At 33.4% G+C, this 27592-nt stretch overlaps 3 protein-coding genes and 2 long non-coding RNA genes across 16 annotated transcripts in view; 3 read left to right on the top strand and 2 right to left on the bottom strand.

Annotated features, from left to right (window-relative positions):
- Positions 1–10: 10 nt before the first annotated feature.
- On the bottom strand, positions 11–2369 carry LOC107066495 (uncharacterized). Of its 2 annotated transcripts, XR_016178342.1 has the most exons (4): positions 2228–2369; positions 1899–2132; positions 1512–1801; positions 11–504 (listed from the first exon to the last, which is right to left on the bottom strand). It is a non-coding gene; the product is annotated as an uncharacterized LOC107066495 (long non-coding RNA). The 2 variants fall into 2 exon arrangements; XR_001475736.2 differs by lacking the exons at positions 1512–1801; positions 1899–2132; positions 2228–2369 and adding an exon at positions 1094–1230.
- LOC107066490 (FHF complex subunit HOOK interacting protein 2A) lies at positions 1337–5095 on the top strand. Its single transcript, XM_015321147.2, is given in 8 exon segments — positions 1337–1480; positions 2092–3165; positions 3253–3478; positions 3481–3702; positions 3791–4076; positions 4078–4152; positions 4241–4741; positions 4817–5095. Coding segments are annotated over 8 exon segments (2529 nt in total). The 5' UTR covers positions 1337–1435; the 3' UTR covers positions 4917–5095.
- LOC107066494 (uncharacterized) lies at positions 2559–9451 on the bottom strand. Of its 3 annotated transcripts, none has more exons than XR_016178340.1 (7): positions 5284–5423; positions 5007–5193; positions 4768–4919; positions 4566–4683; positions 3027–3163; positions 2792–2910; positions 2559–2731 (listed from the first exon to the last, which is right to left on the bottom strand). It is a non-coding gene; the product is annotated as an uncharacterized LOC107066494 (long non-coding RNA). The 3 variants fall into 3 exon arrangements; XR_016178339.1 differs by having other exon boundaries at positions 5007–5197; positions 5284–5419; XR_016178341.1 differs by lacking the exons at positions 5007–5193; positions 5284–5423 and adding an exon at positions 9155–9451.
- LOC107066492 (uncharacterized) lies at positions 5311–7052 on the top strand. The gene is made up of 5 exons (XM_015321153.2): positions 5311–5613; positions 5711–6335; positions 6419–6552; positions 6615–6782; positions 6849–7052. The coding sequence occupies exons 1-5, from the start codon at positions 5311–5313 to the stop codon at positions 6966–6968; spliced, it is 1350 nt and encodes a 449-aa protein (XP_015176639.1). The 3' UTR covers positions 6969–7052.
- Mxd (MAX dimerization protein) overlaps positions 8039–27592 on the top strand; it is a 152154-nt gene continuing 132600 nt past the window's right edge. The window contains exons 1-5 of one of the 9 annotated variants that reach the window (XM_089177706.1): positions 8039–8630; positions 10229–10440; positions 10699–12939; positions 20410–20503; positions 21288–21317. In XM_089177706.1, the coding sequence (XP_089033832.1) occupies positions 12885–12939; positions 20410–20503; positions 21288–21317 (179 nt within the window). In that variant the 5' untranslated portion in view covers positions 8039–8630; positions 10229–10440; positions 10699–12884. The other 8 variants (XM_089177708.1, XM_089177705.1, XM_089177704.1 and 5 more) reach the window with 8 other exon arrangements.

Genomic DNA, 27592 nt, shown 5'->3' with positions numbered 1-27592 from the left:
TTTGAGCATAAATTTGGTTTCCATATTGTATTCGTCGTAAATATTCTTATCGTTAAATAAGATAAGACGTTAATGGCATAGAGACAGTGATAAAGATCGAATATAACAAAATGACCTACCAACGTAAAAGCACTATTTTTTAGTGATTGGTCGTTATCGTTAATGACATTTTTTTTCTTCTTTTTCTTTGTCTATTGTCTTTTTCAAACGTTGTCAATTTTTCTATAATATCGTTAGTTCTTCCAATCCTCGTTCCTTCTTTTCTTCTTTGCCTATCCATCATCATCACGATGCTTCGACGATTGCGAAGACTTAAGTCGGTGAGTACTTAATTAAACAGACAAGTGTAATAACATTTGATCGTTCTGAAATTCTTTCTGAATGAAATTAAAAATGAGTTTTTATCGATTATTTTAAATTGCGTAAATATAATAGTGAGTCGTCTTTCGGAACTGGGCTGTGTTGGATTTCAAATTTTAACGATGAAACATCAAATTTCTATACCTGAAAACACAAAACGTGATTTATTAACATAATATTAGATCGTTGAAAGAGATTTTAAAATAAATCTCATTAAAATTAGTTCGTTATAATTTAATAGCTTAAATCGATATTTGTAATTGCCGACAATGAGAAAAAATTTAAATTAGAAAACAAAAATAAATATATATATAATAAAAAAGGAAAATTAAAAAGACAAACAAAAATAAAGGTGATTTATATAATTAAATGTTGAAACGCGCGTTGCTGATCGTTCGTTTGTGTGTACAGGTGTATCGAAATATATCATTGAAAATGTAGGAAAATCGTCTCGCTCTCGAGAAAATAAACGTTTTTTTTACATTTAACTTAACTACATTAAATGATGTTGACTTGTACACTTAACGTTACGAAATAAAAGATTTTAAATCATAACGTATTCGTTATTTCAAAATAAAAGAAAACCAAGGACAAAAAATATCTACTTTGTATATTTCCTTCGAAAAAAAAGAAATAAATAAGTAATTAATAAAAATTACATATTTTACTAATTGTTTAAGTATTGTTAATTGTATTTTAATTTATCGAAATTAAAAAAAAAAAAAATTCTTACCCAACGACGTGAACGCGTCCGTGTCACGCGTTCATCTACGTATTGTATAGAACGTCTCCCTAATCTTAAACATTGTCTCGATGCTACCTCTAGCGTTGAAAAATCGAACTAACATGTGTCAAAACTTCGTAGTAGAGACTCGTTAAGAGGCTCGTACGGACGGACGTATAAACAATTAAAGAGAGTTAGAGAGAGAGAGAGAAACGCACACATTGCGGTTTGACAAGCGACAGATAATGTTGTGTTCCGCGAAACCACGAGAAAATGATGCTGGTATTGGTTTAGCAGCGCTTTTGATTCGATCGATCAACATTTCGACAAAATCCTAGGCAAAGTAGAACAATGATTAGCGGTATACACGTCGCCTTAAAAAATGCTATCGACGTGGTGAGTGATAAAATGATAATATGACTCTAACCATTTCCTCGAGGTATTTTTATTTTTTTATTTTTACTATCTCTCAACGTTATCCTTGAATTTAGAGATTGGTAGAAAAATACTTGTATACGTTTGCGTTAGTTGTCAAATATACAATAATTTTAAAATCATTTTCATTCTCGTAATATTCATCGATCGTCCTTTTGTAATTGTCGCGCACACGCTCTTCAAGGTCTCTCTCTCTCTCTTTCTCTCTCTCTCTATATATATACCGGCCTCCAATTGTATTACTTAACGCACGTGTTATTTATTTTCCTCATACGTCTTATCCTACAAGGAACAAAATGACAAGCATTCAATTTCATTTATCATTTTATATTTCAATATACAAGCTTAATAGCTTATATTGATTATGATCTATAAATACCTTGTTTATAACGATTGGTTGCAACATAATACCGTAATGCGACATCGAAATTGCAGATTCCTTTTTTCTTGTTACGTAATTTAGTACTTATGTATATCTCTTGTGTAGCAACGTTATATATTACGTTTAGTTTCATATAGATTTCTGTCTCATGTCTCACTTTATTAAATGTTCAGTCGCGTATGATTTTCAGATAGCACCACCGGCCACGCCGTTGCAAGACTTCACCTATCACTGGAAGCAGCTTATGAACTTTTATGTCAATCACATGAACGATTGTAAAGTTCCTATACAATCGACCGGTATACCAAGACATCTCGAAAGATTACTTGAGATTTTATTAGAAGAAGAAAAAGATGGTAACGATCCTGGACCATGTTTGGAATATTTATTGCAGCACAAACTTTTGGATCTGTTAGCTTCGTTAGCTACGGCCGAGACTCCACCTGGTATGAGAGTGGTCTGTCTTTCATTTCTAAGAAAATTACTTAGTCGATCGAAGTATCCTTTGCTACATCACACTTCGATTTATTCGCCAATACAACGTCTGATCGCTCTTTGCAATGGAAATTCACCGTCTCCGATCGAAACCGAAGAGATTCAATTTCTCTTGACGTTATGTTTTTTAGTATGCAAATATCCGCACGTGACGAATATAATAAACGATGTACCGATGTTACACAAACCAAGTAGCTCGAATCGTTCGAGCTCGGAGAGATTGGAAGTCGAGAAGGTTACTTATGTTCCTAATAGAAAAAAGAATAATTCTAATCCTCTTTTTGAACCTTTAAAAACTCAGGCAATAGCTCTGGTAAATCCGAATCTTTTGAATTCTGAAAATAATAGAAGAAAGTCATTGTGTTCTAATCTTAACTGTATCAAGATTGACCTACCACTTAACTCTTCCACACGCTCGAATGCATCTACTTCTTCCAAGGATACGGAAAATATATCCCAATCTTCGAGCCCACTAACACAAAATGTTTACTGTGATTCGTCCTCGATTATGAACCTGTCAGATGATACACAAAATAATTCAAATATTACGGATAAGCTTAAAGAAGAAATCGACAATTCCGTAGCCGAGATAGAAACATGTTTGCAGAATACGAAAGACTTGAGACTTACCGAAGATTGCAATACATGTGACAAGACAAATAATCCAGTTGAGAACAATTGCGGCCAAAGTCTTTTGATACCTTCGCGAATACCAGTGAAGTCAAAGTGCCTTCTATTGGAAGCCCTTATGAGCTACGTGAACAGTGCTGTAAACAATAATTTTTATTTTATTCAATTATCTTATGAGAACTTTTTTTTATATGGGATATCTTTTAACGATCTCTTTTTATTCTAGGACAACACGGTTAGGGTGAGAGCTTGTGAAGGAATCATGGTCTTAGCCTCGCTCGAAGACCCCACATTCGCTCAAATGGTAGCACAAAGTGATTTATCGTCAATTATAACTAATCGTTTGAAAAATCTTTTCAATGCCGTACCAGCTCACGTAGATCCAAATGAAATCGATGTTATTGAAGTAACGTGGGGTTTAGATTCGCCATTATGGACGAAAGAAAAAAATTTCCCGGTTGTCGACAAGTAGCAGCTTTCTACATGTGGTTTGATTATTGTAATCAACTTATAAGAGAAGCATCTACGGATGTAGCTAATGTATTGGCAAAGCACATTAGGATAAATTTCTTCGAAAAGATAGTAACACCTGCGTTAGCCGATCATCAAGTTATTCTAGTAACAGCACTTGTTACAAAATGTTGGAAAGAGCTTGCATCTTCTACGTTATGTACAGGTATATACATACATCTTTGCACATGTGAGATGATTATTAATTTATAAAAGGATATAAAAGAATACAAGTTTATTTTGAAAATTCTTAGAGATAAGCTACTGGCTTGTCGGGCATAATAGGCATCCAGAAATTCCGAACGTTTATACGTCTCCAGTTTTGTATAGATTAATAAATAATTGTTACACGGATAGCGACGAATTGACAGTTGAAACGTTAAAATTGTTCGAAGAAGTAATAGATAAAAGAAACGAGCATACCCTACATTGTCTCGCATTAATGTATTTGACAAGTCGAGGGTATTACGATAATACAGCAGCAGATAGTGCCATCACATCCTGGAGCGATGAAGAAGATGAAAGAGAAAGAGAAAAAAAGTACATTAGATCTTTCCTATGAGCAAAGTCACAGTAGAACATTAGCTCCTAGTAATATACATAGGATTGTCAATTGGTAAGGATTCATCATTTTCTTTCTAGAATGTTTAAATACACACTTCTTTTTTTTTTATACCTTATTAGAACATGATATTTTGCTTTAGCTTCTTATCTCTGGTGCCACGCTATCTTCAAACCGATCCTGATATCAATAGTTACGAAAGATGCATGGTTGTTCTGGAAAAACAATATTCTACTGTATTAAGGGATTGTTTTTTAATGGCATGGCCTTTGGAAGCAGTAACGCATGATGACTCTGCTAGTTCTGATTCCAGACCAGAAGCTGATCATGGTGCTACACGATTTTACATGGGACCTTTTTTAACTATGCTCTTCGATAAAGTTTGCAATATGTCTAAACAAAGATATGAAATTAACTTGCAACTTACGGTCGTAATTTCTAGATTAACGCTCTTACCGCATCCATACCTGCATGAATTCTTATTAAATCCTCTTTTACCATTAGTGCCTGGCACAAAAAGTTTATTTACTTGTCTCCAGAAAGTAGTCAAGCAGTTAATTAACGAGATACCAAAGACCACCGAATCTAAACAAACATTAAAAGAAACAAGAGAGAGATTATTGGACTACTGTATTCATGACGTGTAAGTAAATAATTAAATTCCCTTACCCGGCTTTTATTTACATGTAGCGAAAAAAATATTTTGACGATATTACAGGGAAAAGGAAAATACGTTGCTGGAAAGCGTTGTTATTACAGAAGAATTTTGTAAGGGACTCGCTGCAATAGCTTATGTCAAATATCATCATTCTATGTGATACCTAATATAAAATGAACAAATTTTAGTCATTATTGAGTTACCGTTGAATGTATTATTATTGTTATTGTATTATTTTAATTAAGCTCACCCAGATAAAATATCATTTTTAAGATCAATTTGTATTATACCAATCGGCATTTATGTATATAACAATAATAATGTGTGTATATATATGTATATTTATTCATACGTACAAACACACATATATAAATTAAAATTGAAAGCCGTAGTTATAGTATTTAATCTAAAAGTTTCTAATGCTTAACATACTATATCTATCTAATAAAAAAAATATTGAAAATAAAATTTTCTTTTTAATTATACGATTTTGATTATTGTAAACATGGAAGAAATGATAACATAACCTTCATTGTGAAAAATATAACTATTAGATGCTCGAAAAGAATTACTTCTCCATGGAAAATATATCTAATTATTCTATTTCAACACTTATTAATAATATATTCTTTCATTTAACTGGATTTGAATATAAAGATCAACTAATTATCAGAGTTAATAATGAAAAGTTATCAACAAATGGTGACTTGTACTTTCCAGCTAACCTCACAATATGGAAAAATCTTTTAGTGGTTAAGTTAGATTGTAATAATGATTGTAACAATATTTTACAACATTATGCACACACAAGAGGCATTGAATTAAAAGAAGTGGACAAAAATGATACTAATGAAAAGGTAAAATTAAATGAAAATTAATCTATATTAAAATATAACTTAACTTATAGCAATCCAATATTTTCATGTTTAAATAATGTAATGTTTTTACGTTTAGGTTTTACAATCATTCATTTCAGCTAGTAAAACTTGGAATTACAAGATAACAAAATGTACTTTGCAAAAAGAACGAATTTGCCTATTTCTAGACAGACCATCTGTCATTAAAACTATTATAAGTACAATCATTGAAAAAGGTTCATCGTTTGGAAAAAACCCATCTACAAATAAAGAGATTTGCCTAACATTTCATCCAGATGTACAATCAGAATTAACCAGCACAAGATTAAAGTTAATAAAAGATGTTAGCGAAAGAATTTTGGATTTGCAAGGATATCGCATATGCAAGAAAGTTTGCTCAAATTCTATTGTATTAACTCATAAGTTTAATGGAAAAAGAAGTAAAGATTGTAATACATATTTGTGTGGAGTTGTTAAAAATTTAGAAACGAATACAAAAGAAACAATGTTTACTTGGAGCCAGTATATACATTATAAAATTAAGATGATAAAAGAACAAAACGAACATAAATATCTGAACGAAGACAAACAAGATATAGATTCTTTCCTTCGGAACATGGCAGAAGGTGCCATCACTTTTGAATTATTAACTATTAAACCAATCCGTCCTGTTTTCGTTAATGTTCACACAAGTGCTAATAGAAGTCTTACCAATACAAAAGGTCTTTCTCAACTATATTATTATTATATATGTAGTTTAAAGACATAAGTTAACAAATTGTTATCATTAAAAATACTGTTCCAGGTATATTTTTCATATTTTACAATATTGTTAGAATAGCAGCGATAATAAAAAAATATGATGAAGGTATATCGAATGGAGACTATCCAGAATTACCAGATATCAAAACTGTAGATTTTTCTATATTAGATAATGAGGTATACTATTTTTTGATATTTTTAACGCTCTTTTCACAATTTTAAAACTATACATTTTGTAGAGTGAATGGGAACTCATCTATAACTTCATGGTTGGATATTCTCAAGCTATAGAAAACAGTGTCAGACATATACCCACTTTTCAAATCTGTCCACAAATTTTGTGTGCGTTTCTATCAAGATTATGCCAAAACTTTAGTATTTATTATAGCAAAATTAAAATATTAACGGTAAGTTGACCATTATTATTAATTATAAAATAATAACATATAATTTAATTAATTCAATCATTACAGGAGGGATATAAGCATTTGCATTCAAAATTAATAGCAAGAATTTACATGTTAAAAGCATTGGAAATTATTTTACAAAATGCTCTTGCGATATTAAATATAAAATCCGTTTCTCGAATGTGAAGTTTATTTTGAAAAGTTTTATCGGTTCAAGAAATTTGTAATAATTTCAATTAATTAAATATATAATAGCATTTATATATATATATATATATATATATATATATATATATATATATATATATATATATATATAAACAAAAGAAAATAAAATATAGTATTGGAAGGATTAAAATATTTCTTTAATTTATTGAAATTGCAACAACTTTTCATACTTTTTACATATATGTCGGATAAATGGAATATAAAAAAGAACGGATGATTAACCATCGTATTCATTGACACCATTTGAAGAACTGAAATAAATAAATATAAAAATTATCGTTTTGTTTAATTTGTCAAAAAACTAGCCACGTTAGATTGCTAATTCATGTCAGATCACTAAAATCAAGTAAAATGTTCGTGAAAAGTGACTCGAATATGTAAAAAGTAGAGTAGAAAAAAAAACACATTTTATTTAATAGGATTTTAATATATTCATCGATAGTATTTCAATAATAATAAAATAATAAATTATCGCGTTGTCAATTGCTTCAACACTTGTTATCATAAAGATTAATCTCGATGACTACTCGAGGAGAGATCTTATTAGCTGCGATTCTTATCAGATCTTTTTCCGATAAAGTTCGATCGTTAATCCGACTATACTTACGTCAAAAAACAGGAAAAATAAATAAGTCTTCTTAATTTTCGATACACTAATTATAAATGAAACAAATGTTCTCGTTAAAAAAGAGAAAACAATAAAAAAGAATGTGTTTAATTTCGATATGACGTCCGTTTATTTCTCGCTAACTTTGAAACTCGTAGGAAAAATCTTATGGCGCGAAAGATGGCGCGATTACGAACGCTCGATTAGGGAAGGTATATATACCTATTCGTTTAAGAGAGAAGAAAAAAACAATTTATCAATTATTTCGAAAGGTAATATCAATCAATAATCGTACGATCATCGTTGGTGATTTTTAAATTGTCAACAAGTTAGATTTTTTAATAATATAAGATGATGAGAGGAGAAGATATTAAACAGATAAAAAAAAATAAGATTAAAAAGATAATCTGTTCGATGGGGGATGGATGTATGTTTATTTAATAAAAGGATAGTTCCGTCTGTGTGGTAAGTAAATAGAATTAAGGAAGAAAATTGTTGGATAAAATATTATTTTAGCGGGGAAAAAAATGGTAAGTAGATAATGTTAAAGAGAAGGAAGAGGGTCACAGAGAGACTTGGAAAGGGATTGTCGTCGTCGTCGTGCATGGAAAGACGCACGCACGATAGCGTGCAACCGAGCGAGGCGAGGGACACGGCCAGCTGTTTGTTTTGTTTTCGGGCATGAGATTCACGTGACACCACCGGTGCTGGTGGCGGCTCGCGCGGTAGCGCCGTATCAAAGAACGCGATTGGGCGAGCCGTTGCATTCGCGCACCATTCGGCGAATCGTAGGGGGCGTTAGAAGGGAGGCCTGCTGCTTCTGCGGTGCAGAAACGTTTGACATCGATAAATGCGTGAGAGTGCTCGCGAAGTGCGGAGGTACCAGGCCGTAATTCGTTCGTCGGCTCCTCGTCGTCGTCGTCGTCGTCGTCGTCGTCGTCGTGGTGGTTGTGGTTGTGGTCCTGGTTGTCCTCGTAATCCTCGTCGTAGTAATCGTCGAGGACTCGTACTGGGTTAGTTATCGTTAAACGTTGAGGACGTGATCAACATCCTCGTCGTCGAAGTTATCGTCGGGTCGTCCTCTTCGTCTTCCTCGTCCTCGTCCTCGTCTTCATCTTCATCTTCATCTTCATCTTCGTCTTCGTCTTCGTCTTCGTCTTCGTCTTCGTCTTCGTCTTCGTCTTCGTCTTCGTCTTTGCCTTCGTCTTCGTCTTCGTCTTCGTCTTCGTCTTCGTCTTCGTCTTCGTCTTCGTCTTCGTCTTCGTCTTCGTTTTCGTTTTTGCCTTCGTCTTCGTCTTCGTCATCGTCATCGTCATCGTGTCGTTCTCGTTGTCGTAGTCGTAGACCGTAATCGTTGACGTTAACGTCGGTGACGATGTCGTCGTAGCTTTAGAGACCTGCTTTCCTTTGTTCTCTGACCAGAGTCCCCCCTCTCTTTCTCGTTGCTCGCGTAAATCTGTGAGGTGGTAGTGCTCCAAAAGAAGTGTTGTAGAAGTGTGCCGAGAATCGAGGTAGTGATCACGTTCATTGTTTTTACCTTTGTGTGTGCTTTCTACGTCATCGTCATCATTGTCATCATTGTCATCATCGTCGTTGTCGTCGTCGTCCTCGTTGTCGCCGTCGTCGTCGTTGTCGTTGTCGTCGTCGTCGTCGTCGTCATCGTCGTCGTCGTCGACGTCGTTATAGCCGCGCGTATTCGTATGTCTTCGTCGCGGTGCATGCGTACGAAAACGGAGCAAGTAAACGAGCGAGCTTAACGAATAGATGAGAAGTTTAATGTTTCTAGGTGGATTTGAGACCAACTTGATCGTTTTCGAAAGGCGCGTTTAAGGACGTTAGTCAATTCTTCCTTACGCTTTTGTATATTTCTACATATATACGATACATTTCTCTCTTTTTTACTCAGAGAGAGAGAGAGACGTTAAAAAATATAAAATGTATATATAATACATGCTCGAGTGTGTTCGTCGCGTAACGTCAACGTCAACGTCAACGGGAAATCGCTCGAGATTAGCAACGGATGATTAATACTCTCTTCTATATCTCTTTCATTAAACTCATTGTTATATGTATATATACATATATCTTTCATTTACGTAGGACAAAATACACACATACATACGTGTGGGCGTGTACTCACGGTTTATTCCGCGCGCGCGGATTCGGCGGGCGGTTGCGAGCGAGCGACTTTCCGCTTGAGCCGCGCGGTGGCAGGGACGACGACGACGACGACGTAGACGAGGACAACAACGTAGTTGACGACAACGTTTTTAGAACGTTAAAAACGAGAACGAACGGGTGGCGGTAGCGCGACCGTCCACAATTTTCAGTACGCACATGACCGTGATCACGCGCGCGTGACGATAGACGAAGGATCGCGCGTGGTTAAAACTTTAGCGTGATTTTTATTTTTTTCTCTTTTTTTCTTTTCTTTTTGTTTGTTTTTTATTTTTTCCTATAACCTTTTCTCTCTCACATTTACATTCTCGTACGCTTATCACATCTGCCCATTGTGCGAAATAAATAAATAAATAAAAAAAATATGTAATACAGTTAGATAGTTTTTTATCTTTTTGGTATATATATAAAATATAAATTTGTGTGCGCGCAGAGAGACAGATAGGTTAAGTAGTAACGGTCAGCAGGAGTACGGTTGGATCTAAAAGAGAAAGAGGAAGGAGTGGGAGGAAGGAGGAGGAGGGAGTACGTGCGTTTTCGAGAATAGCACGAATTGTAGCCGCGAATATTCGATCGAGTCGTGGACGAATTCAGGCCCTTAGTTTCGCGTCGCGTGCGCGCTGTCGTTTTGAACTTGGAAAGCAGGTACGAAAGTTAAGAAAGAGAGAGAATATATACGCGTGTATGAGTGCGTATATATATAAAAGAAAGAGAGAGAGAGAGAGAAAATGGGTAGGAGGAACGGTGGTGGTTCGCAAAATCTCGCTCTCGGTCTCTCAAGGTCGAGCTACGGAACGGTACGTTAGTCGTTGTGTGGTCGTCCTCGTGCATGTGTCTTTTCTCTCTCTCTCTCTCTTTTTCGCGCACACACATACACACACAACACTCTCTTTTATTCGTTAGAACGAAACGTGGTTTTTAGCCGTAGTTTTTCATTTTATTGTCTTTTTCTGTGGGTTTCGCGTGTGGTTTTGAAAGAACTTTGACATAAGGAATGGGTCGGTAGTGTTGGTGAAGGAGGAGGAGAAGGAGGTGGTGGAGGAGGAGTAGAAGGAGGCGGCGGAGGACGACAATTTGGGGAAGGGGGCGCAGCACGGTCGCGTGTGTGATATTGGTGTTGTTTGTGACAAGTTTTCTTCGTCTAATTTCTATTATTTTTCTTTTTTCTCGGGGGAAATATTCTAAATGTGGTGATGATAACAATGATAATAATGATGTTGATAATGATGATGATGATGCAGCAGTAAATGCGGTGACGAGGGTTCGTGAAAGCAATAGAAGAAAAAGAAGAGGAGGAGGAGGAGGAAGAAGCGGCTGTTGTGGAGGAAGTAGAGGTGAAGAAGAAGAAGCGGCGGCACAACAGGAATCAAGAAGAAGGAGAACCACTATTACGAGGGTTATAGAAGGAGTGAAAGAGACAGAGAAAAAGTAGGAGAGGACGGTGCAGAAGAGCCATCATCGGTGGTGTTGTGTAGTGGCGTGGGTAGTAACCGAAACGAAAGGGTGAAGGAAGAAGAGGAAGAGCAGGAGGAGCAGCAGGTACTCTGCTGGAGAAGAACTTTATAGCTTGCTCACGAAAGAGAACGTGACTCTTTGGGGAGAAAAGAGGGAAAAACAAGAAGAACAACAAAACGAAAGAAGGGAGAGGAAAGAGAAGAGATAGAAATAGAGAAGACAAAAGAGTAGTCGTTGAATCCTATAGGTCGCGTGGTGAATTGTGTTGAACGACGACGTTCGAAAGAACCGCGAAAATAGAAAGAGGAGGAGGAGGAGGTGGAGGAGGAAGGAGGAAGAAGAGAAGAAGGAGGAGAATAATAATAATAATAATAAGAATAAGAAACTCTGTAGATATAGGATAATATAAGAGGAAAAGGATTCGATGCTCGTGGCGTGATCGCGAGTAAACGCCAAAGGGGAATAGAGAAACAGATAGAAAGAGTGAGGGAGAAATAGTGAGTGAGTGACGGAGAGATAAAGAAAGAAAGAAGAAGAAGAGAGAGAAAGAAAAAGAGAGAGAGAATAAAAGCGCGCGCTCGTTTGAAATCGTGGTGGTGGTGCATTGTGGTTAAGACGAGAGAGAAAGAAAGAGACAGAGAGAAAGATAAAGATAGAGTGATAGAGGTAGAAAGGGAGATAGGAAAGAGAGCGAGGGAGGTTTGGAGGCTTGGAGGTGGCGGCGGCAGCGAAGGGGGTGGAGGTGGGCAGCGAGAGCGGCACGGCTGCTCCCTCGTGCGAGTGTGCGTGCCTAGTGCGCGCGTGTGCTCCTGTTGTTGTTGCCGTCCTCCTCCTCGAGCGGTCTTCTTCTGCTTCTTCTTCTTCTTGTCTTCGTCGTCGTCGCCGTTGTCACCGTCGCCGTCGTCGTCGGCGTCGTTCCTCATCTTCTTCTTCTACTTCTACTTCTACTTCTGCTTCTACTTCTTCTTCTCTAATAGTAGTAGCAGTAGTAGTTGTTGTTCTTGTGCTCCTCGTGCTAGTGCTAATAGTAGTAGTAGTAGTAGTAGTAGTAGTAGTAGTATTAGTAGTAGTAGTGGTGCTGCTGGTGCGAGAGTCTTCTTATTATCGTGACGAGAGCGAAGAAGTTGTGTCGCCGCCGTGTGTGTTTATTCTACTCTCTTCTACTACGCAACCACAACTACAACTATACTCTTTCTACTACATTACTAATAATAACGCCGCCATCACTACTACTACTACTGCGTTAACTACAAAGTTACATACTACAGAAGTACTACTATCATCATCAACACCACCACCACCACTTCTACTACCACCATCATCATCACCACCACCACCACCACCATCAACTCTTTTACGAATATCTACTAGTGCGCCGTCCTCGTCGTTATCGTCATCGCCATCGCCATCGCCATCGTCGTCGTCGTCAACTTCGTCGTTGCTGACGTCGTTTTCAGCTTTTTTCTTCTCCTCCTTGTCCTTCTTTTCTTCATCTTTTTCTCCTTCCTCTTCGTTCTCTTCCTTTTTCTCCTACTTCTCTTCCTACTCCTCATCTTTTGCTCCTCGTGGATCCTTGTTGTGGGAAGCAGTTAAAGAAAGAAAGCCGCGCCAGGATTACGTCAAACCGAGGAAATATGAGCATTGCTGCCCTACTACAGGCCGCCGAGTATATTGAACGAAGGGAAAGAGGTGAGTTAATATTCTTTATTTTTTCTCCTTACTTCTATCAATTTTTCAAACTACTTATATATATATATATATACGCATGGATAGAACGACGCCGGAGCGTTGAATCGCGCGTTAAACTGGCGCAACCACGTGTTGTCGTTCGCGACAGGAGAGGACCAGATGTTGTTTTCGGAATGTCTGGTCTTTGTTAACTCGTGAGGCTTTCCTTCTCGTAATCTTTCTTTCTTTCTCTCTCTCTCTCTCTCTCTCTCTCTCTCTCTCTCTCTCTATTTATCGTACAGAAAACTGAATAATTTGAAACGTGACCTACTCGTCGATGTCTCGCTCTGACTCATCGATCATCGTGTCATTATTTTTGGAACGTTTCACATGTTATCTTCCCTTTTCCCGTATTTTTCTCGATTCCTTTTCTTATCGCGTTTTATAATTCAATTCTTCTTTCTTACCTCTTATACGTTATAGTTTTTTAAAAAGTAACGTAACAATTTATCCTATGAATCAACATTTTATCCCTTAACATTTGGCGCGCTAATTTCTTTTATTTTTGGCGGGAAATGTCACACATTTGAATTATACGTTCGTGATTCCTGATAACTCAGTAAAGGAAAGTTTTTCTTTGTAACTTTATTTAAGATATCGTACGTATATCGTTTCTTCTTGGCTTTTTTAAATTCTTTTTTTATTTTTACTCCTCCTCTCTTTCTTTCTCTTCTTTCTTTCTTTTCTTCACTAAAATCACGATCGAAATAACTTTCACTTATCGCCACGATAGATCTAAACGTTTTTGCTGTATCATCACGCGAAGATGGCGTGGTAAAAGGTCGTTCGATTCTCTTCCAACAATTTCTTTCTTTCTTTCCTACTTTCGTACTCTTTCGTACTTTTTTATTAAGAATTACGACAGGCTACTCATTTTCTATCACTAACAACGAAAACGACAACGACAACGACTATTCTCTTACTCGTTTTCTATCAGCAACGTTGACGATGCTCGTTGTTGTCGTCGTCCCCCTTTTTTCAAAGCGGGGCCTTAGTCCCTCGCGATACGAACGTTCATTCGTTCGTTCGTTCGTTCGTTTATACGCTCGTTCACTCGCTCGCTTGAAAAGAACGGTTTCTTTGTTTCTCCTTCTCCGTTCTCTGACATCGTGTGTGCGCGCGGATCGATCTCGTCGTCGTTTCTCCAACCCCTCTCCCATGTTACATGCTCGTTTCGTATCTACGAATATAAACCTACAGTGTATTATATACATGCATTGTATACATTGCTGATAATTATTAACAATATTTCGATATTGTTCGACTTTAAAAAAATATTTTTCGATATTTTGTATTTTTTGGAATATATTTCTAAATTTGATTTTCATCGACCATTGACGCCATTTTTAAAAAAATATGCTTCTAAAAAATATTCATGATTCATTATTTTTAAACATATGAAAGGGTTAAAGAATTATTTTTTAATAATATTAATATATATATATAATATAATATATAATATATAATATAATATAATATAAATAATATATAATATAATATAAATATAATATATATAATAAATAATAATAATTATTATTATTATTATTATAGAGATATTATATATTCATAGATATGAATGAATTATAAAGCATTTAAGTGTGTAAAATGTAGAATCAAAATTTATAATACGAATTTAGAGTAGCGTAAAAGAGACTTTAGATTCTCAAGTAGAAATTCACGAGAATTCTGAGGACAATACTAACATGCTGTGCGTTATAATAAACGCCCACTGTACACTACATACATACATATATATACTACATGCTCTTTAGAGAAATTAGCGTGCGAGTCTCGCAACAGCTGCTCGCATCCCTAACGAAATCACGCGAAAAAAAGTTACGGAGTCGTTGCGTCGTAATTCGTTTCGCGTCACCGTACATGCATACTTATTACATATGTAGTATATATATATACGTTTGAATGATATACGTGTTTAATCGTTGCTTCGTTTTACACGTTTCATAAGCGGGGTTAGAATAGAGCGTTTAGAGAACATATTCATTTATATACATATATGTATATATATATATATATATATATATATATATATATATATATATATATATAAATTATCGAATAATATATTATCGAATAGTATGCAAATACACAAATTTAGAATATTTAAATTTGTTGAATTCTGATAAACAGGATTCAATATTTATCAGGATCAATATTATCGATAGATAGTTTTCTACATTATCGATCGATAATTATCGCTCATTTATCAAATAGAAATAAATATTATATTAATTCCAGACGTTCTTCTTATTAGCCAATTTTGTATTTATCGTTTTAGTACTAACATTAATAGGAGAAAGGCCAAGGACGTTTGTGCTTTGGAAAGCTTAAGGATTATTGCGAAATGGAAAGGAATATCGTGCTATTGTTAAATACGTCTTTTATGTCAGACCTTTTCTGTCAAAATGATATCGCACGATAATGTCTCTTCCGTTACGTACACATACGCACACATACATATATACATGAATTTACATACAAACTGAAATACACACACATACATATAAATATTTGGTATAAAAAGAGAGAAAGAGATAGATAATCAGAGACGAACAGACAGATATTACTAATACACTAATCACAAATACACACTAACAGATATGTATAATACGCTCGTGTTAAAATATTCTTTTCGATATATATATATTCTACATTCATCCCCGGTAACTCTTCGTATATTTTAAATTATAAATTCCTTTTCGAGAACCCACTTTACGCCCGGTGATTTGTTTGCGAAGAAACTCGACGCACGTTGTTAGGGAGTTTTGTTCGGATTCGAAACGATCGATCTTCGTTTAAAGCATATACTGTTCTCGACATACGCGTGATATCTCTACATACACACACATTCAGATTACACGTACGTATATACTTACGTTGCCATATATATTTATATATTATACGTTCATATATATATTGGTGTATATCTCGTTCGTTGGCATTTGCTGCGTATATGTATATATAAACACGTTTGTGTAGGTTTTATATAAGATATTAAATCGGTGCAGCTTCTTTGGACTATCTTGCCAGGGCGAGGCCATCTTGCCCTCGAATAATCTCATCATAAATATTTCATATTCGCGAGCGAAACGCACTTCGCTGCATTAAATCGATTATGCATTCGTAGAAAGATCGCTTTGTGCTAAACACAACCCCCTATTCCATGGAAATCCTTTCAACTTATTTTCCGTCTTTATTTTTCCTAACAATTCTTTTTCACGAAATAGTAGAATAGGATAAAGTTTTGACTTATTCATTTTAAAAGTTCAGTTTGAGAGTACAACGATTCCGATGATTTTTTTCGTCAAGTGTATACCTTAGAATAATTTTAAGTTAAGTTCAATAAAAAAAAGGATGTTACAAGCATTAAGGAAACGAAAGTTAAGAAAAGAGATGTAAATCGTTAAGACGATTTATTTCGTGTAAATAAATGATGCGCGCAGAGTTTTATTAAATAAGATATAAAGTTTGATATAAATAATGATATATTTTTCTTTTACTGAAAATATTTAGTTGAATTTTCATGTATTTCGTACGATTTTAAAACGATATTTTAATTTAATCGGACGTAAATGATAACTATTATTAAATAATGAAAATGTTTAGCCACATCGGTTGGGCATTAGTTACGACAATTCATTAATTTACGTCAGATGCGAATGAAATTCGATAATGTCGTAAAAGTAGAAAATTTAATAAATAAAACGTGTTATAAATTAATCGCGCTTCATTCACAAATAATTGAAGAATTTATTAATGAAATACTAAAACTCGATAAATACGATAATTTATAATAAAAAAAAAGTGAAGTATTATATTCATATTTTCTATATATCTCTGTTGAATTAATTTATGAATACGTGTAATATTAACTCTTTATTCATATATATCAATTCGATATATTACGAGGAAACAAATTCTTACAGCTACTACGGTTCAATTAAAATAAATACGGTTATTGTAAAAATTAATCGTATATGTCAAAAATTAGAAAAAATTTAGTATAACATAAGATCAAAAAATTGAAAAAAAAAAAATAATAAGAATTTACTTTACCATTTATTTTATAATTTAGTTCATTGCTATACGGAATGAATCATAAAATTTATTTTTTTATTGTTATAATTATCGTCACGTATTAGCATACTTGTCTCTTTATATTTTCCAGTTCAAAAAAAATTAATAAATTAAATTAAATGAAATTAAAACAAAATGGTAAATGTTAGCAAGGTAGAAAAACACTGGTGAATGATCGATCAATCGATCGACGACAACTCGAATTTCTCTTTAGCAACAAACGAGAGTGATGGTTGGTGTGTTGGTGGTATGCGAAACGAAAAATTGAAAGAAAGAATAAAAGAATGAAAAGAGAGAGGGATGGTTTTTCTTTTTTCGCGAAGGCAGATGGTCGATGTCGCGGCCAAGCCACGTTCTTTTTTCATTCGACTGCCATTAAGACCATTGCATGACTATGACGATGACGACGATGACGATGAAGAAGAATCGGTTAAAAGCATCGAAGTACGAAAGGGAAGAAAGAAGTACTTCGTATCTTGATGTATATGTGTTACATTGTTGTTTCGCTAATTACACGTTCCAACCTATTTCTTATTTATATGTATTTACATATGTTTTATATACGTGTATTTATATGCGATATAAATACGACTGTTCAATGAATCTTGATCTCATTTTTCTCTCTTCTTATTTGTATATTTGTTTCCCCCCTCTTTCTCAAATGTTCATACATTTTTCAAATGTCTGTATATTTTGTGTAATTTTTCAAATCGCACATTTTTTGTATCTTTACATTTTTTTTCAGCATAAATTATATTGGTAATTTATATTTGATTATCGAAAGGTTCTCTGAAATTTTTTATTTTTTTTTTCATAAATAAATTAGAAAAAAGAATTACATATATATATATATTTATTTTTTTTTTTTTTCATTATGTTTCAGAATGTATTCGTGAGTATAAGAATTATGTGATAGCACGAGACACTATTGAGAGCTTCGTAAATCGTAAAGAATTAAAAAAAAAAAAAAAAAAAGAAGAAAAATCAATGAATATTTCTTTTAATTATTACATAAATTAACCTGTTAACCGGGCAGGACGTATAAATACGTCAAACGTATTGTTTTAAAGCTAAAGGTATAAACCTCTCTCTCTCTTTCTCTTTGTACTTTATATATTAATAAACGAAAAAATGTATATTTCATAGTCTTTTCATTTATTTTAAACATAAATAATAAATAATAAATAAATAATAAAAAAGCTGCTTAATTAAAAAAGGGTACTCTCCGGTTAACAGGTTAATATTTTTAATCTTTCGTATTATAATTATTTAAATACCAAGATATTCTTCCATTTAAAATTTTCATGAATGTTATTAATTTTCCGGGATCTCAAAAAATTTACAAATGAATTTAATTATGTTACAAGCTAAATATTATGATATATATATAGTAGGTTGGGTCAAAAAAATCAATTATTTTTTTTTTTTACAAGTGCCACGGAAAAATGGGTTGCTAGACACCTTAAAAAAATTCTCACCAAATATGAGCTCTTAATTTTAATAGGAAGATCCTCCGCATCGCAGTTTTTTATTTTTTTCTCAGTCCAATAGAATAAAATTCATACCTCATCATTAATTGATTGTACAGAAAAATGTTCTCAAAGAATTTTGTAGGAAATTTAATGCCCTACAAAAAAGGTAAATTATATTTTTTCCGTAAACCTCACCATTTGAATAATATTGAAGATTTAAATTTGATGATTTTTAGATAAAGCTCATTTTTGTTTATGAATTTTATAACTCGACAATAAATGACTATTAAAGAGTACACATTACAAATTTTTGTAGGAAATTAACTGCTCTATAAAAATGGTATCTTATGTTTTGGCGATTAAATTAAGCGTTCAAAAGATATTCAGAGATAAAAATCAGTACACATGAAAGTTTGATGATGAATATCTTTTGAACGTTTAATTTAATCGCCAAAACATAAGACACCATTTTTATAGAGCAGTTAATTTCCTACAAAAATTTGTATTGTGCACTTTTTAATAGTCATTTATTGTCGAGTTATAAAATTCATAAACAAAAATGAAATTTGTCTAAAAATCATCAAATTTAAATCTTCAATATCATTCAAATGGTGAGGTTTACGGAAAAAGTATGTATTAGATACCTTTTTTGTAGAGCATTAAATTTCCTACAAAATTTGTCTTGAACATTTTTCTGTACAATCAATAAATAATGAGGTATGAATTTTAATCTATTGGACTGAAAAAAAAATAAAAAACTGCGATGCGGAGGATCTTTCTATTAAAATTAAGAGCTCATATTTGGTGAGAATTGTTTTAAGGTATCTAGCAACCCATTTTTCCGTGGCACTTTAAAAAAAAAGTCATTTTTTTGACCCACCCTAATATATATATATATATATATATATATAGAGAGAGAGAGAGAGAGAGAGAGGGAGAGAGAGAGAGAGAGAGAGAGAAAATTATAATGATTAATAAGTAATTTTTCAAGATTAACGAAAAATATAATATGCGAATAATTGTATTAACCATTTACATTTTAACCAGCAACATTATCGAACGGATATTGTACGTTTTCAATTACATATGGTATATAGGGATAACAGAAAAATATATCTTTTTGTATTTTTTTTAAATTTTTTATTTTAATAAAAATCCCTAGATTTTTCTCTATCTAATTGATATTAATTGACATAGAAGAAAAAATATGTAAATAAAGTAAAAGGATTAATTACAGAGAGAAGAATAATGATGGTAGATTTAAATGAAAATTTGCTGAGGGTGGTGGAAATGGGGAGTGAGGGGACTGGAGAGGGGTGGGTGAGGGATTTAATTTGAAAGGATTGTTAAAGCAAATTAAATTTCTTTTGCGTGGGTATGGAGTCAATCGGTTTTTCGCGGGAAATTCGAGATCGTTTGGTATATAACGTATTGGATGATAAAAAGTAGTAAGGGCTGAACAGGATGCGAAAGGAAGAAAGGAAGGAAGAAAGGAAGGAAGAAAGGAAGGAAGGAAGGAAGGAAGGAAGGAAGGAAGGAAGGAGGGAAGGAAGGAAGGAGGGAAAAGGGATGCCTCCGTAGAACGACGTGACTTCATTTCCTCGTGCAGTATAATACTACTCGTACATATACGTGTCTCGTCGTTCGTCTTATTCTTTTATTTTTTTTTTATTATTTTTCTTCTTCTTCTTGTACCTTTTTTCCTTCCCTTTCCGTATAACGAGCTTAACGAGCAGCCGGTCACGTCACAACGAAGGAAAACGGTTTTTTCGTTCGTGCGGCGATGCCCTTTGGCATTCATGCTATGCGAAATATCTTTGTTTCTTTCGATCGTTCACCGAAAGTGATTGGTTTGTCATTGCAGAAGCTGAACATGGGTATGCTTCGACGATGCCGATACCCGATGATATGCGGACGGTCACAAAAAGGCCAAAAACGAAAAAATCCCAAGGCAGTAGGTATGTATATATCATTTATTTATTTTATATATTTATATGCATATATATGTGTGCCCACATAATTATGAAAGTGGTCTAAAGTCAAAATTTAAAAATAAGAAATGAGTTTATCCGTTATTTCTCACCACATTATTTTAATTTAAATAAATTCAGTGTAATTTTCTACGACATATCGCCAAAAATAAATCGTCAGATAGTCCCTAGTAACACAAGATATTGAAAAATATTGAATGCATGTGTATTTAATATTTTTCAATATTTTGTGGTACTAGGGGTGTTTATTTCAATATTATATGGAATTCATTTAGTGTTCAAATGTAATTCTTGAAATATCTCGAAACAATGTATAACTTACAATTAGACCATTTTCATAATTATGGGCACATATATTGTTTATTTTTTTTGGATTGTTTCCTGTTGTCTTTATGTTTGACGATTTAACACCCGACGATTGCTAAAATTCATATTGTACTAGCCATTTTTATTTCTCATTTCATTACGTGTTCTTTGTAAAGAAAAATCTTTTTTTCTTCTTTATATCTAATTTATTTATTTTATTTTGTTTTTTTTTAATGAATTCTTTACTATTTCGAAAATATTATACTACATTTGTCAGTACTTAATTTCTACGTGTATTTAAAAAAAAAAAAACAAGACAGTTTTACATTTTTAACGATGATCAGCTGTTAAATGGTAATCGACGTGCCTAAATCACAATCAATAATGTATAAATGTTAACAACCAAGATTATTAATAATTTTATTCTTTTATTTTCTTCTTTCAGAACAACTCATAACGAGCTAGAGAAAAATAGGTGAGTGAGAAAGAAATATGTGTTTATATATTATTATCTTTTAAAATAGAAATTAAAAAAAAAAAAAAATAGAAGATAAGATTTTATAGGAAAAACAACGTAAAAGAGAATTACCGAAGTGTTGTATAAAAGCATAGGGTGATCTAATCCTTATTGGATGCTCGTGTTCACTTTTAAATACTATCTCACGTAGTTATCACGACATCATTGCTCGGTCACGCCATTTAATGGCTAATTACTATGGTCCCAATGGACCATATTAAAATATAATCATATATGTGTATATATATAACATGTATAATAACGCACACACATACACATATGCATACACATATATATTATACGTTTAATAATAATGTTGTATTATAATAATGAAAAATCATGACAAAAAAGTTGGAAAGAAAAAAAAAACAAAAATATTAGAAAATATTCGCGAATAGTAAAAGGTACAAACGAGATTTTTGAATCTCCCTCTCTTTCCTCCCCCCTCTATCTCTCTCTCAATTTTTTTTTGTTGTGAAAAGAAAAAGAGAAATAAGGAGAGAGAAAGAGAAAGAGAAATAAGGAGAGAGAAAGAGAAAGAGAAAGAGAGAGAGAGAGAGAGAGAGAGAGTACGAGGACAGTTTATCGATTTTTTGTTCACGACGACGATGTAGGGGTGGGGTGTATAGAGTACAGAGAGGGTGCTGAGAAGGGGGAGGAAGGCGTGTAAAGAACGCGTGGCACATAAACGACCTGTGTAAAAGCTCATACCGGCAAACAGCAAGTCCATGTGTGTTACAACACCGTAGGCCAGGTTACATAACGCGAGACTCATATAAGATGATCCTTGCTACACGTAGTATCGTTTTCTAACGAGGATCATCATTATATCACCAATGCTATTATTTTTTCTTTCATTCTTTCATTTTTTCTGTCATCGATGGTTTTATTGGAGAACATTTTTTTCTTCATTTGTTATATTATTATTTGTAATTTAAGTCAATATAAATTTACATTTCAAATTGGTAATAATAATATTAATAATTGATAGATAGATAGATCTTTTGTTATTAATAAGAATATTCTAGTATGTCTTTTTTATGTTATATATTAGGGGGACCGAAAAGTAATTAAAATTTTTCTTTGCTGGTGAAAAACATTTATTTATTAAGGAAATTTTAAATGCTAATCAACAACAAATTTTGTTATCATTTTCTAACACTTTTTGCCTTACGTAAAGAAAATTGTTCAATTTCTTTTTACAAAAATCTTTCGATTTTTCATTGACACAAACTAATTATGAGTGTACTCATCAAAGAAATTTTTTTCGTACATTTAAGTATGTGTACTATAACTATATCTATGTAGATACAATGTTACAAGAAAAAATATGCATAAGGGGAAAGAATATGCATAAACATTTTATAATCCAAGATAATAATGCTTTTATACGATTTAGATAGATCTCGTAATCGTATAATTTTTTATTAAGGTGTCCTATCATTTCTTAAAAAAAACTTCTTTCATTCTTGCTTTTTTCTTTTCTTCTTCTTCATTTTTTTTCTTTTTAACTTTTTTCTGATAATCTTACGTGATTTATAAGCTCAACGACCTCGTCCTTCCTTGGTTTTCTTATCGATAAGATCCACCTAGAAAGAAGTACGTAAGAATACCCAAGAAAGGTAGGAGAAAGAGAGAGAAGGGATGGGAAAGTGAAAGGGGTAGGGGGAATCTTTCTTTTCTGATTCGATGACAACAATGAAAACGACGAAGACGATGGTTGGTTATGGTGATGGTGATGCTTTCAACATAATAATAAAATAGAAAATAGGAAAATATATATATAAAATAAAGTAAAAATATAAGAGAGATAAAACAACGTGGCCGTAAAAAGCTGAAATGTTCAAAATGCGATTTTAGCAAGGTCTGCTTCGACAGAGAGTGAGAATTTCGTAAGAACGAGAAGACGCTATGTAGTTTTTAGTAATAGTGGGAGGGAAAGAGTTAAAGAATGTATGAGAGAGAGAGAGAGAGAGAGAGAGAGAGAGAGAGAGAGAGAATGAAAAGGAAAGAGAGTACGTTTATAAGATAGGCATTATTCGCCGTTGAGTTTACACACTAACCTCACCTCTTTGGTGAACATTCGTGTCCGTGTTTCGCTGCAGATGCTAATTTCCCAACTGTTGCTATTTACGACGACACTAAAGCCATGCAAACGCATTAACGAAGTGCACGTATACCGGGACCGGGACCGGTACTGGGGCCCCCGGTACACATCGCCATAATTACACGGATATGTAGTTTAACGCTTTTAAACGTAACTGATGCCAAAACCCGACGTTTTGCGATCGTTTTCGACGTTATTATTATTCTCCGCATTATTCAACGTAAAAAATAGTGTTATTTTGTATTACGTGAAAATCGAATGAACGGGATAATAAACTATAGAAGACGATTACGTATATATATATATTTTTTTTTTGTTTTGTTTTTTTTTCTCTTAAGAATTACGATTTTATTTCAAAAGCGTCAATCATTGCTAAATTAGATACTCGTTTTATTATTTTTCTATTATTTTATCATTAATCACATTTATGTATATGTTTAGTTTTTTTCTTTCATATTCTTTATCTCTTTTGAAGATAAAGAAAGAGAGATATAGAGAGAATCAATCATATATTTTCAAAAGATCATTAATTTATTTTTATATATATGATTCAATTACTATACACTCATATTTAATTTTTTTTTAAATATACTTTTATCGTATATAACTATTTTCTGTTTGTTTCCAAAGGAAAAAAATCGTGTTTGTGATAAGTTTGTATTAATTTCAAATCGATCATCTAAATTGTTCTCTCTTTTTCAATTTCTCTCTTTTTCAATTTAGTTTCAATCGATTTCACGTGACGATCCTTTATACACTTTTCTCTCTCTTTCTTTCTTTCTTTTCGTCTTCATGAATGATTTAAACTACGTATAAACGTAAGTAGTAGGAGGACACAACCGAAGTCAGTCACACAAGAGGAGTAGAAAAAGAAGAAGAAAGTGGGCTGATGCAGGTGCATAAGTATGCGAGGCATACCGTACGTTAGAGTAAAGTATATATATATATATATATATATATATACGTAGGAGAGTAGAGGGCAACGACATCCTGTCCTAAATTTGGCCACGAGCCGGCTATAACGCCTTGAAAATAAATCCGGCACTCGGTATGTGTTTTACTATACTTTGTTGCATTCGTCGTTCAGCTACACAACGTCGTAGTTCAACGCCGTGGACAAAGACCTTTTCTATGTTCTCTATCTCTCTCTCTCTTTCTCTCTTTCATTATATTACATTCATCATTCGATCATTATAACTATTTCTCATTTTTTTTCTTCTTCTTCCATAATTTTATTATTAAATTCCTTTATTTTTTATTAATTTATTTTTTTCAATATAGAAATGAATTTTTTTCCCTTTTTTCTCCTGCCACCCCCACGACACGAATGTTGTAAATTTTCTAAATTCACGTTTCGGTTTTTGTTTTTTTTTAATTTTTTTCTTTTTTCTATAATTTTATTATTATTTTTTTCCTTTTTCTTGTTTCGTTTGTTATTAATTTATTTTTTCCAATATAGAAATGAAATTTTTTCCCTATTTTTTTTTTCCTTCCACCCCTATGACGCGTACTTCGTAAATTTTCTAAACTCACGTTTCCTTTTTTTTTAGTAATTTATTTTTTCCAATATAGAAATAAATTTTTCTTTTTTTCTTTTTCTCCTTCTACCCCATGACGCATACGTCGTAAATTTTCTAAGCTCACGTTTCTTTATTTTTTTTTTTAAATTTTTCTTTTCCTTTCTATGACACAACGATGACGAGGGAGTGAACAACGTGACACGCGAAACGTTAGGATTATCGTTTATTCCCGTGTAGAAGAAAGTCAACGTTTGTACTTGAGGACCTACGAGCCGTGACAGTAATTAGCCTTTGAACGGAATAATAGGTTATCACAGCGGTAAATCAGTACCGTTAATGCTCACCATGACGACATCGCTTCTGCATAACAATAACGTGCCAAGCAGCACCAACTGCACCAGCCTTAGCGAGACCATTAATAATTGTATTAGTAGTAGTAGTAGTAGTAGTAGTAATAGTAGTAATAGTAATAATAATGATGATCAAAATAATAATAATAATAATAGTAATAGCAGTGGTAGTAGTAGAAGTAGCTGACGATTAGGTTTGTTGGCTTCAGCTTGTTGCTCTTTTACTCGTCGTGGGATGTTAATCGAGTGTTTCTTACGAATAAATCTTCTTAATTAGTCGTCTCGAGTCGATGTAATTTTCAAATGAAAAATAAAACAAAATTATATATATATATATATATATATATATATATATATATATATATAAAATAAAAAATGTATTTTAACTGCTAAGAAAAAGAAGAAGAAAAAAAATGGGATAGTAATATCGTCGTATACATTGTATTCAATTTTCTTGAGAGAAGAATATTTTCTTTTGAAATATGATCGAGAAAACGCACACCTAACTCTGATACCTACACACATACACACACGTATATATATATATACACGTAACACTGTAACACAAATTTGTTGAAAATTGATTCGAAAGTGTTTCTACGAAGGGGAAAGACATTTTTTTCCTTTTTCCGATAAAATCATCTTTTCTCCATGGTACTTATCGTCATATCCTACGGATAAACGCTCGATTCTAGGCATCGTCGAAAAAACGAATCCTCGGGTGGTGGTGGTCGTTGCTGCTACTGCTTTTGCTGCTAGAGGGTACTAAGAGTGGGGAAAGAAAAAGGGGTGGAATCGAAAGCTTTCTTTTACTTTTTATTCTTTTTCTTTTCTTTTTTTCTCTCTCTCTCTCCTTCAAGCTTTGCCGAGAGAGTAAAACCGGAGAAGAGAGCGTGCGCGAGTGTTCCAAGCGAAAATTAAGGCAGCAAACCCGGCTCTTGCAGCAGGGCCGTAGGGAGCACAAGACGATTCCTGGGTCCATTTGAAATGCATTGAATTTTTAAGCACCCTCCCCCTCCTCTTCACCTTCCTACCTTTACCTTTCCTTTCCTTTCCATTCCTTTATGCTGTTCCTGCGAGATAGTTAATTTCCGATTCGTTGGTCCTAACTTGTGTTACTATCTACGTCATCATTTCTATTACAACGTAGAAAAGATCTTACGAAAACGTTGCCACGATCGTAAGGATCGATCGTTTGAAATTTCATCGTGAGTTTGGTGGGAGAAGAAAGAGAGAGGAGGGAAGGGGAAAAGAAGGTGATGGTTTTAATCGAATTTTACACCTCTTTTTTTTTTGTTTTACTATCTTTCGTTTACTTTAAACGTCGTGAGAGGGAACGTAGTTCGAAATACGTTCTCAAACGTTTATCGATTTTAACATTTGACATTTGATAATAATACCGAATATGAACGATACAATTGAGAATGGTCTTTTAACAATTCTATACGTAAGTATTATTTCTATCTTTCTCTGTCTGTCTCTTTCACTCTATCATTTTCTTTACATTTATTACATTCCTTCGATTATTATTTATCTTCGTTCTTATATCTCGTTGGTTGAAGTTATTTGCAGCCTAGGTCTCGAAGATAGATTCGCGATAGCATCGATAAACAAGGCCACGAGAATTGCAAGAGATGCGGAAAAAGAGGAGTCTCATATATATACACACACATCATACACACATACACACACATCATACACACATACACACACATGTATATATAGAGAGAGAGGAAGAGAGAAACGATTACACATAGAAACGCGTATTTCAGGTTATTCTTGTAACGTGGAAAATAGAAAAGAGATATTTTTATAGGCGATGACATTTATAACGCACTTCAGGAAGAGAAAGAGAGGGAGAGAGGGGAGAGAGAGAGAGAGAGAGAGAGAGAGAGAGAGAGAGAGAAATAAGAAGTTACTTTCATTCGTATAATACATATGGCAAACTTCTCTTTGCCAGGGTCTTTCTCATCGACATTTACGAATCTTTATTCGTCTCTTATGCAATTTCTCTTGTGACTTTTGTGTTGTTAGATAAAACTAGAAATAATATAGTTTATTAACTTACTATATGATTCACGTTAAAATATATCGGTTCTTGGATTAGAATATGATCGAGAATAAATCGATCGATATTATTGGTATTATATTTGTGTTTCGGGTGATATGCATAATGGGGCTTATACTTGCGTTAAATTAATTATCACTATTTTCCTCTAACGTAATTCGTTTCTTTTAATAGCTAATGAGAATGTG

Source organism: Polistes dominula, unplaced genomic scaffold (assembly GCF_049000335.1).
Source record: "Polistes dominula isolate Pdom_NZ unplaced genomic scaffold, Pdom_raw_medaka contig_24, whole genome shotgun sequence".
Taxonomy (NCBI): Eukaryota; Metazoa; Arthropoda; class Insecta; order Hymenoptera; family Vespidae; genus Polistes; species Polistes dominula.
Note: the sequence above shows the minus strand (reverse complement) of the source record. Positions and strands in the feature narration are given on the sequence as shown.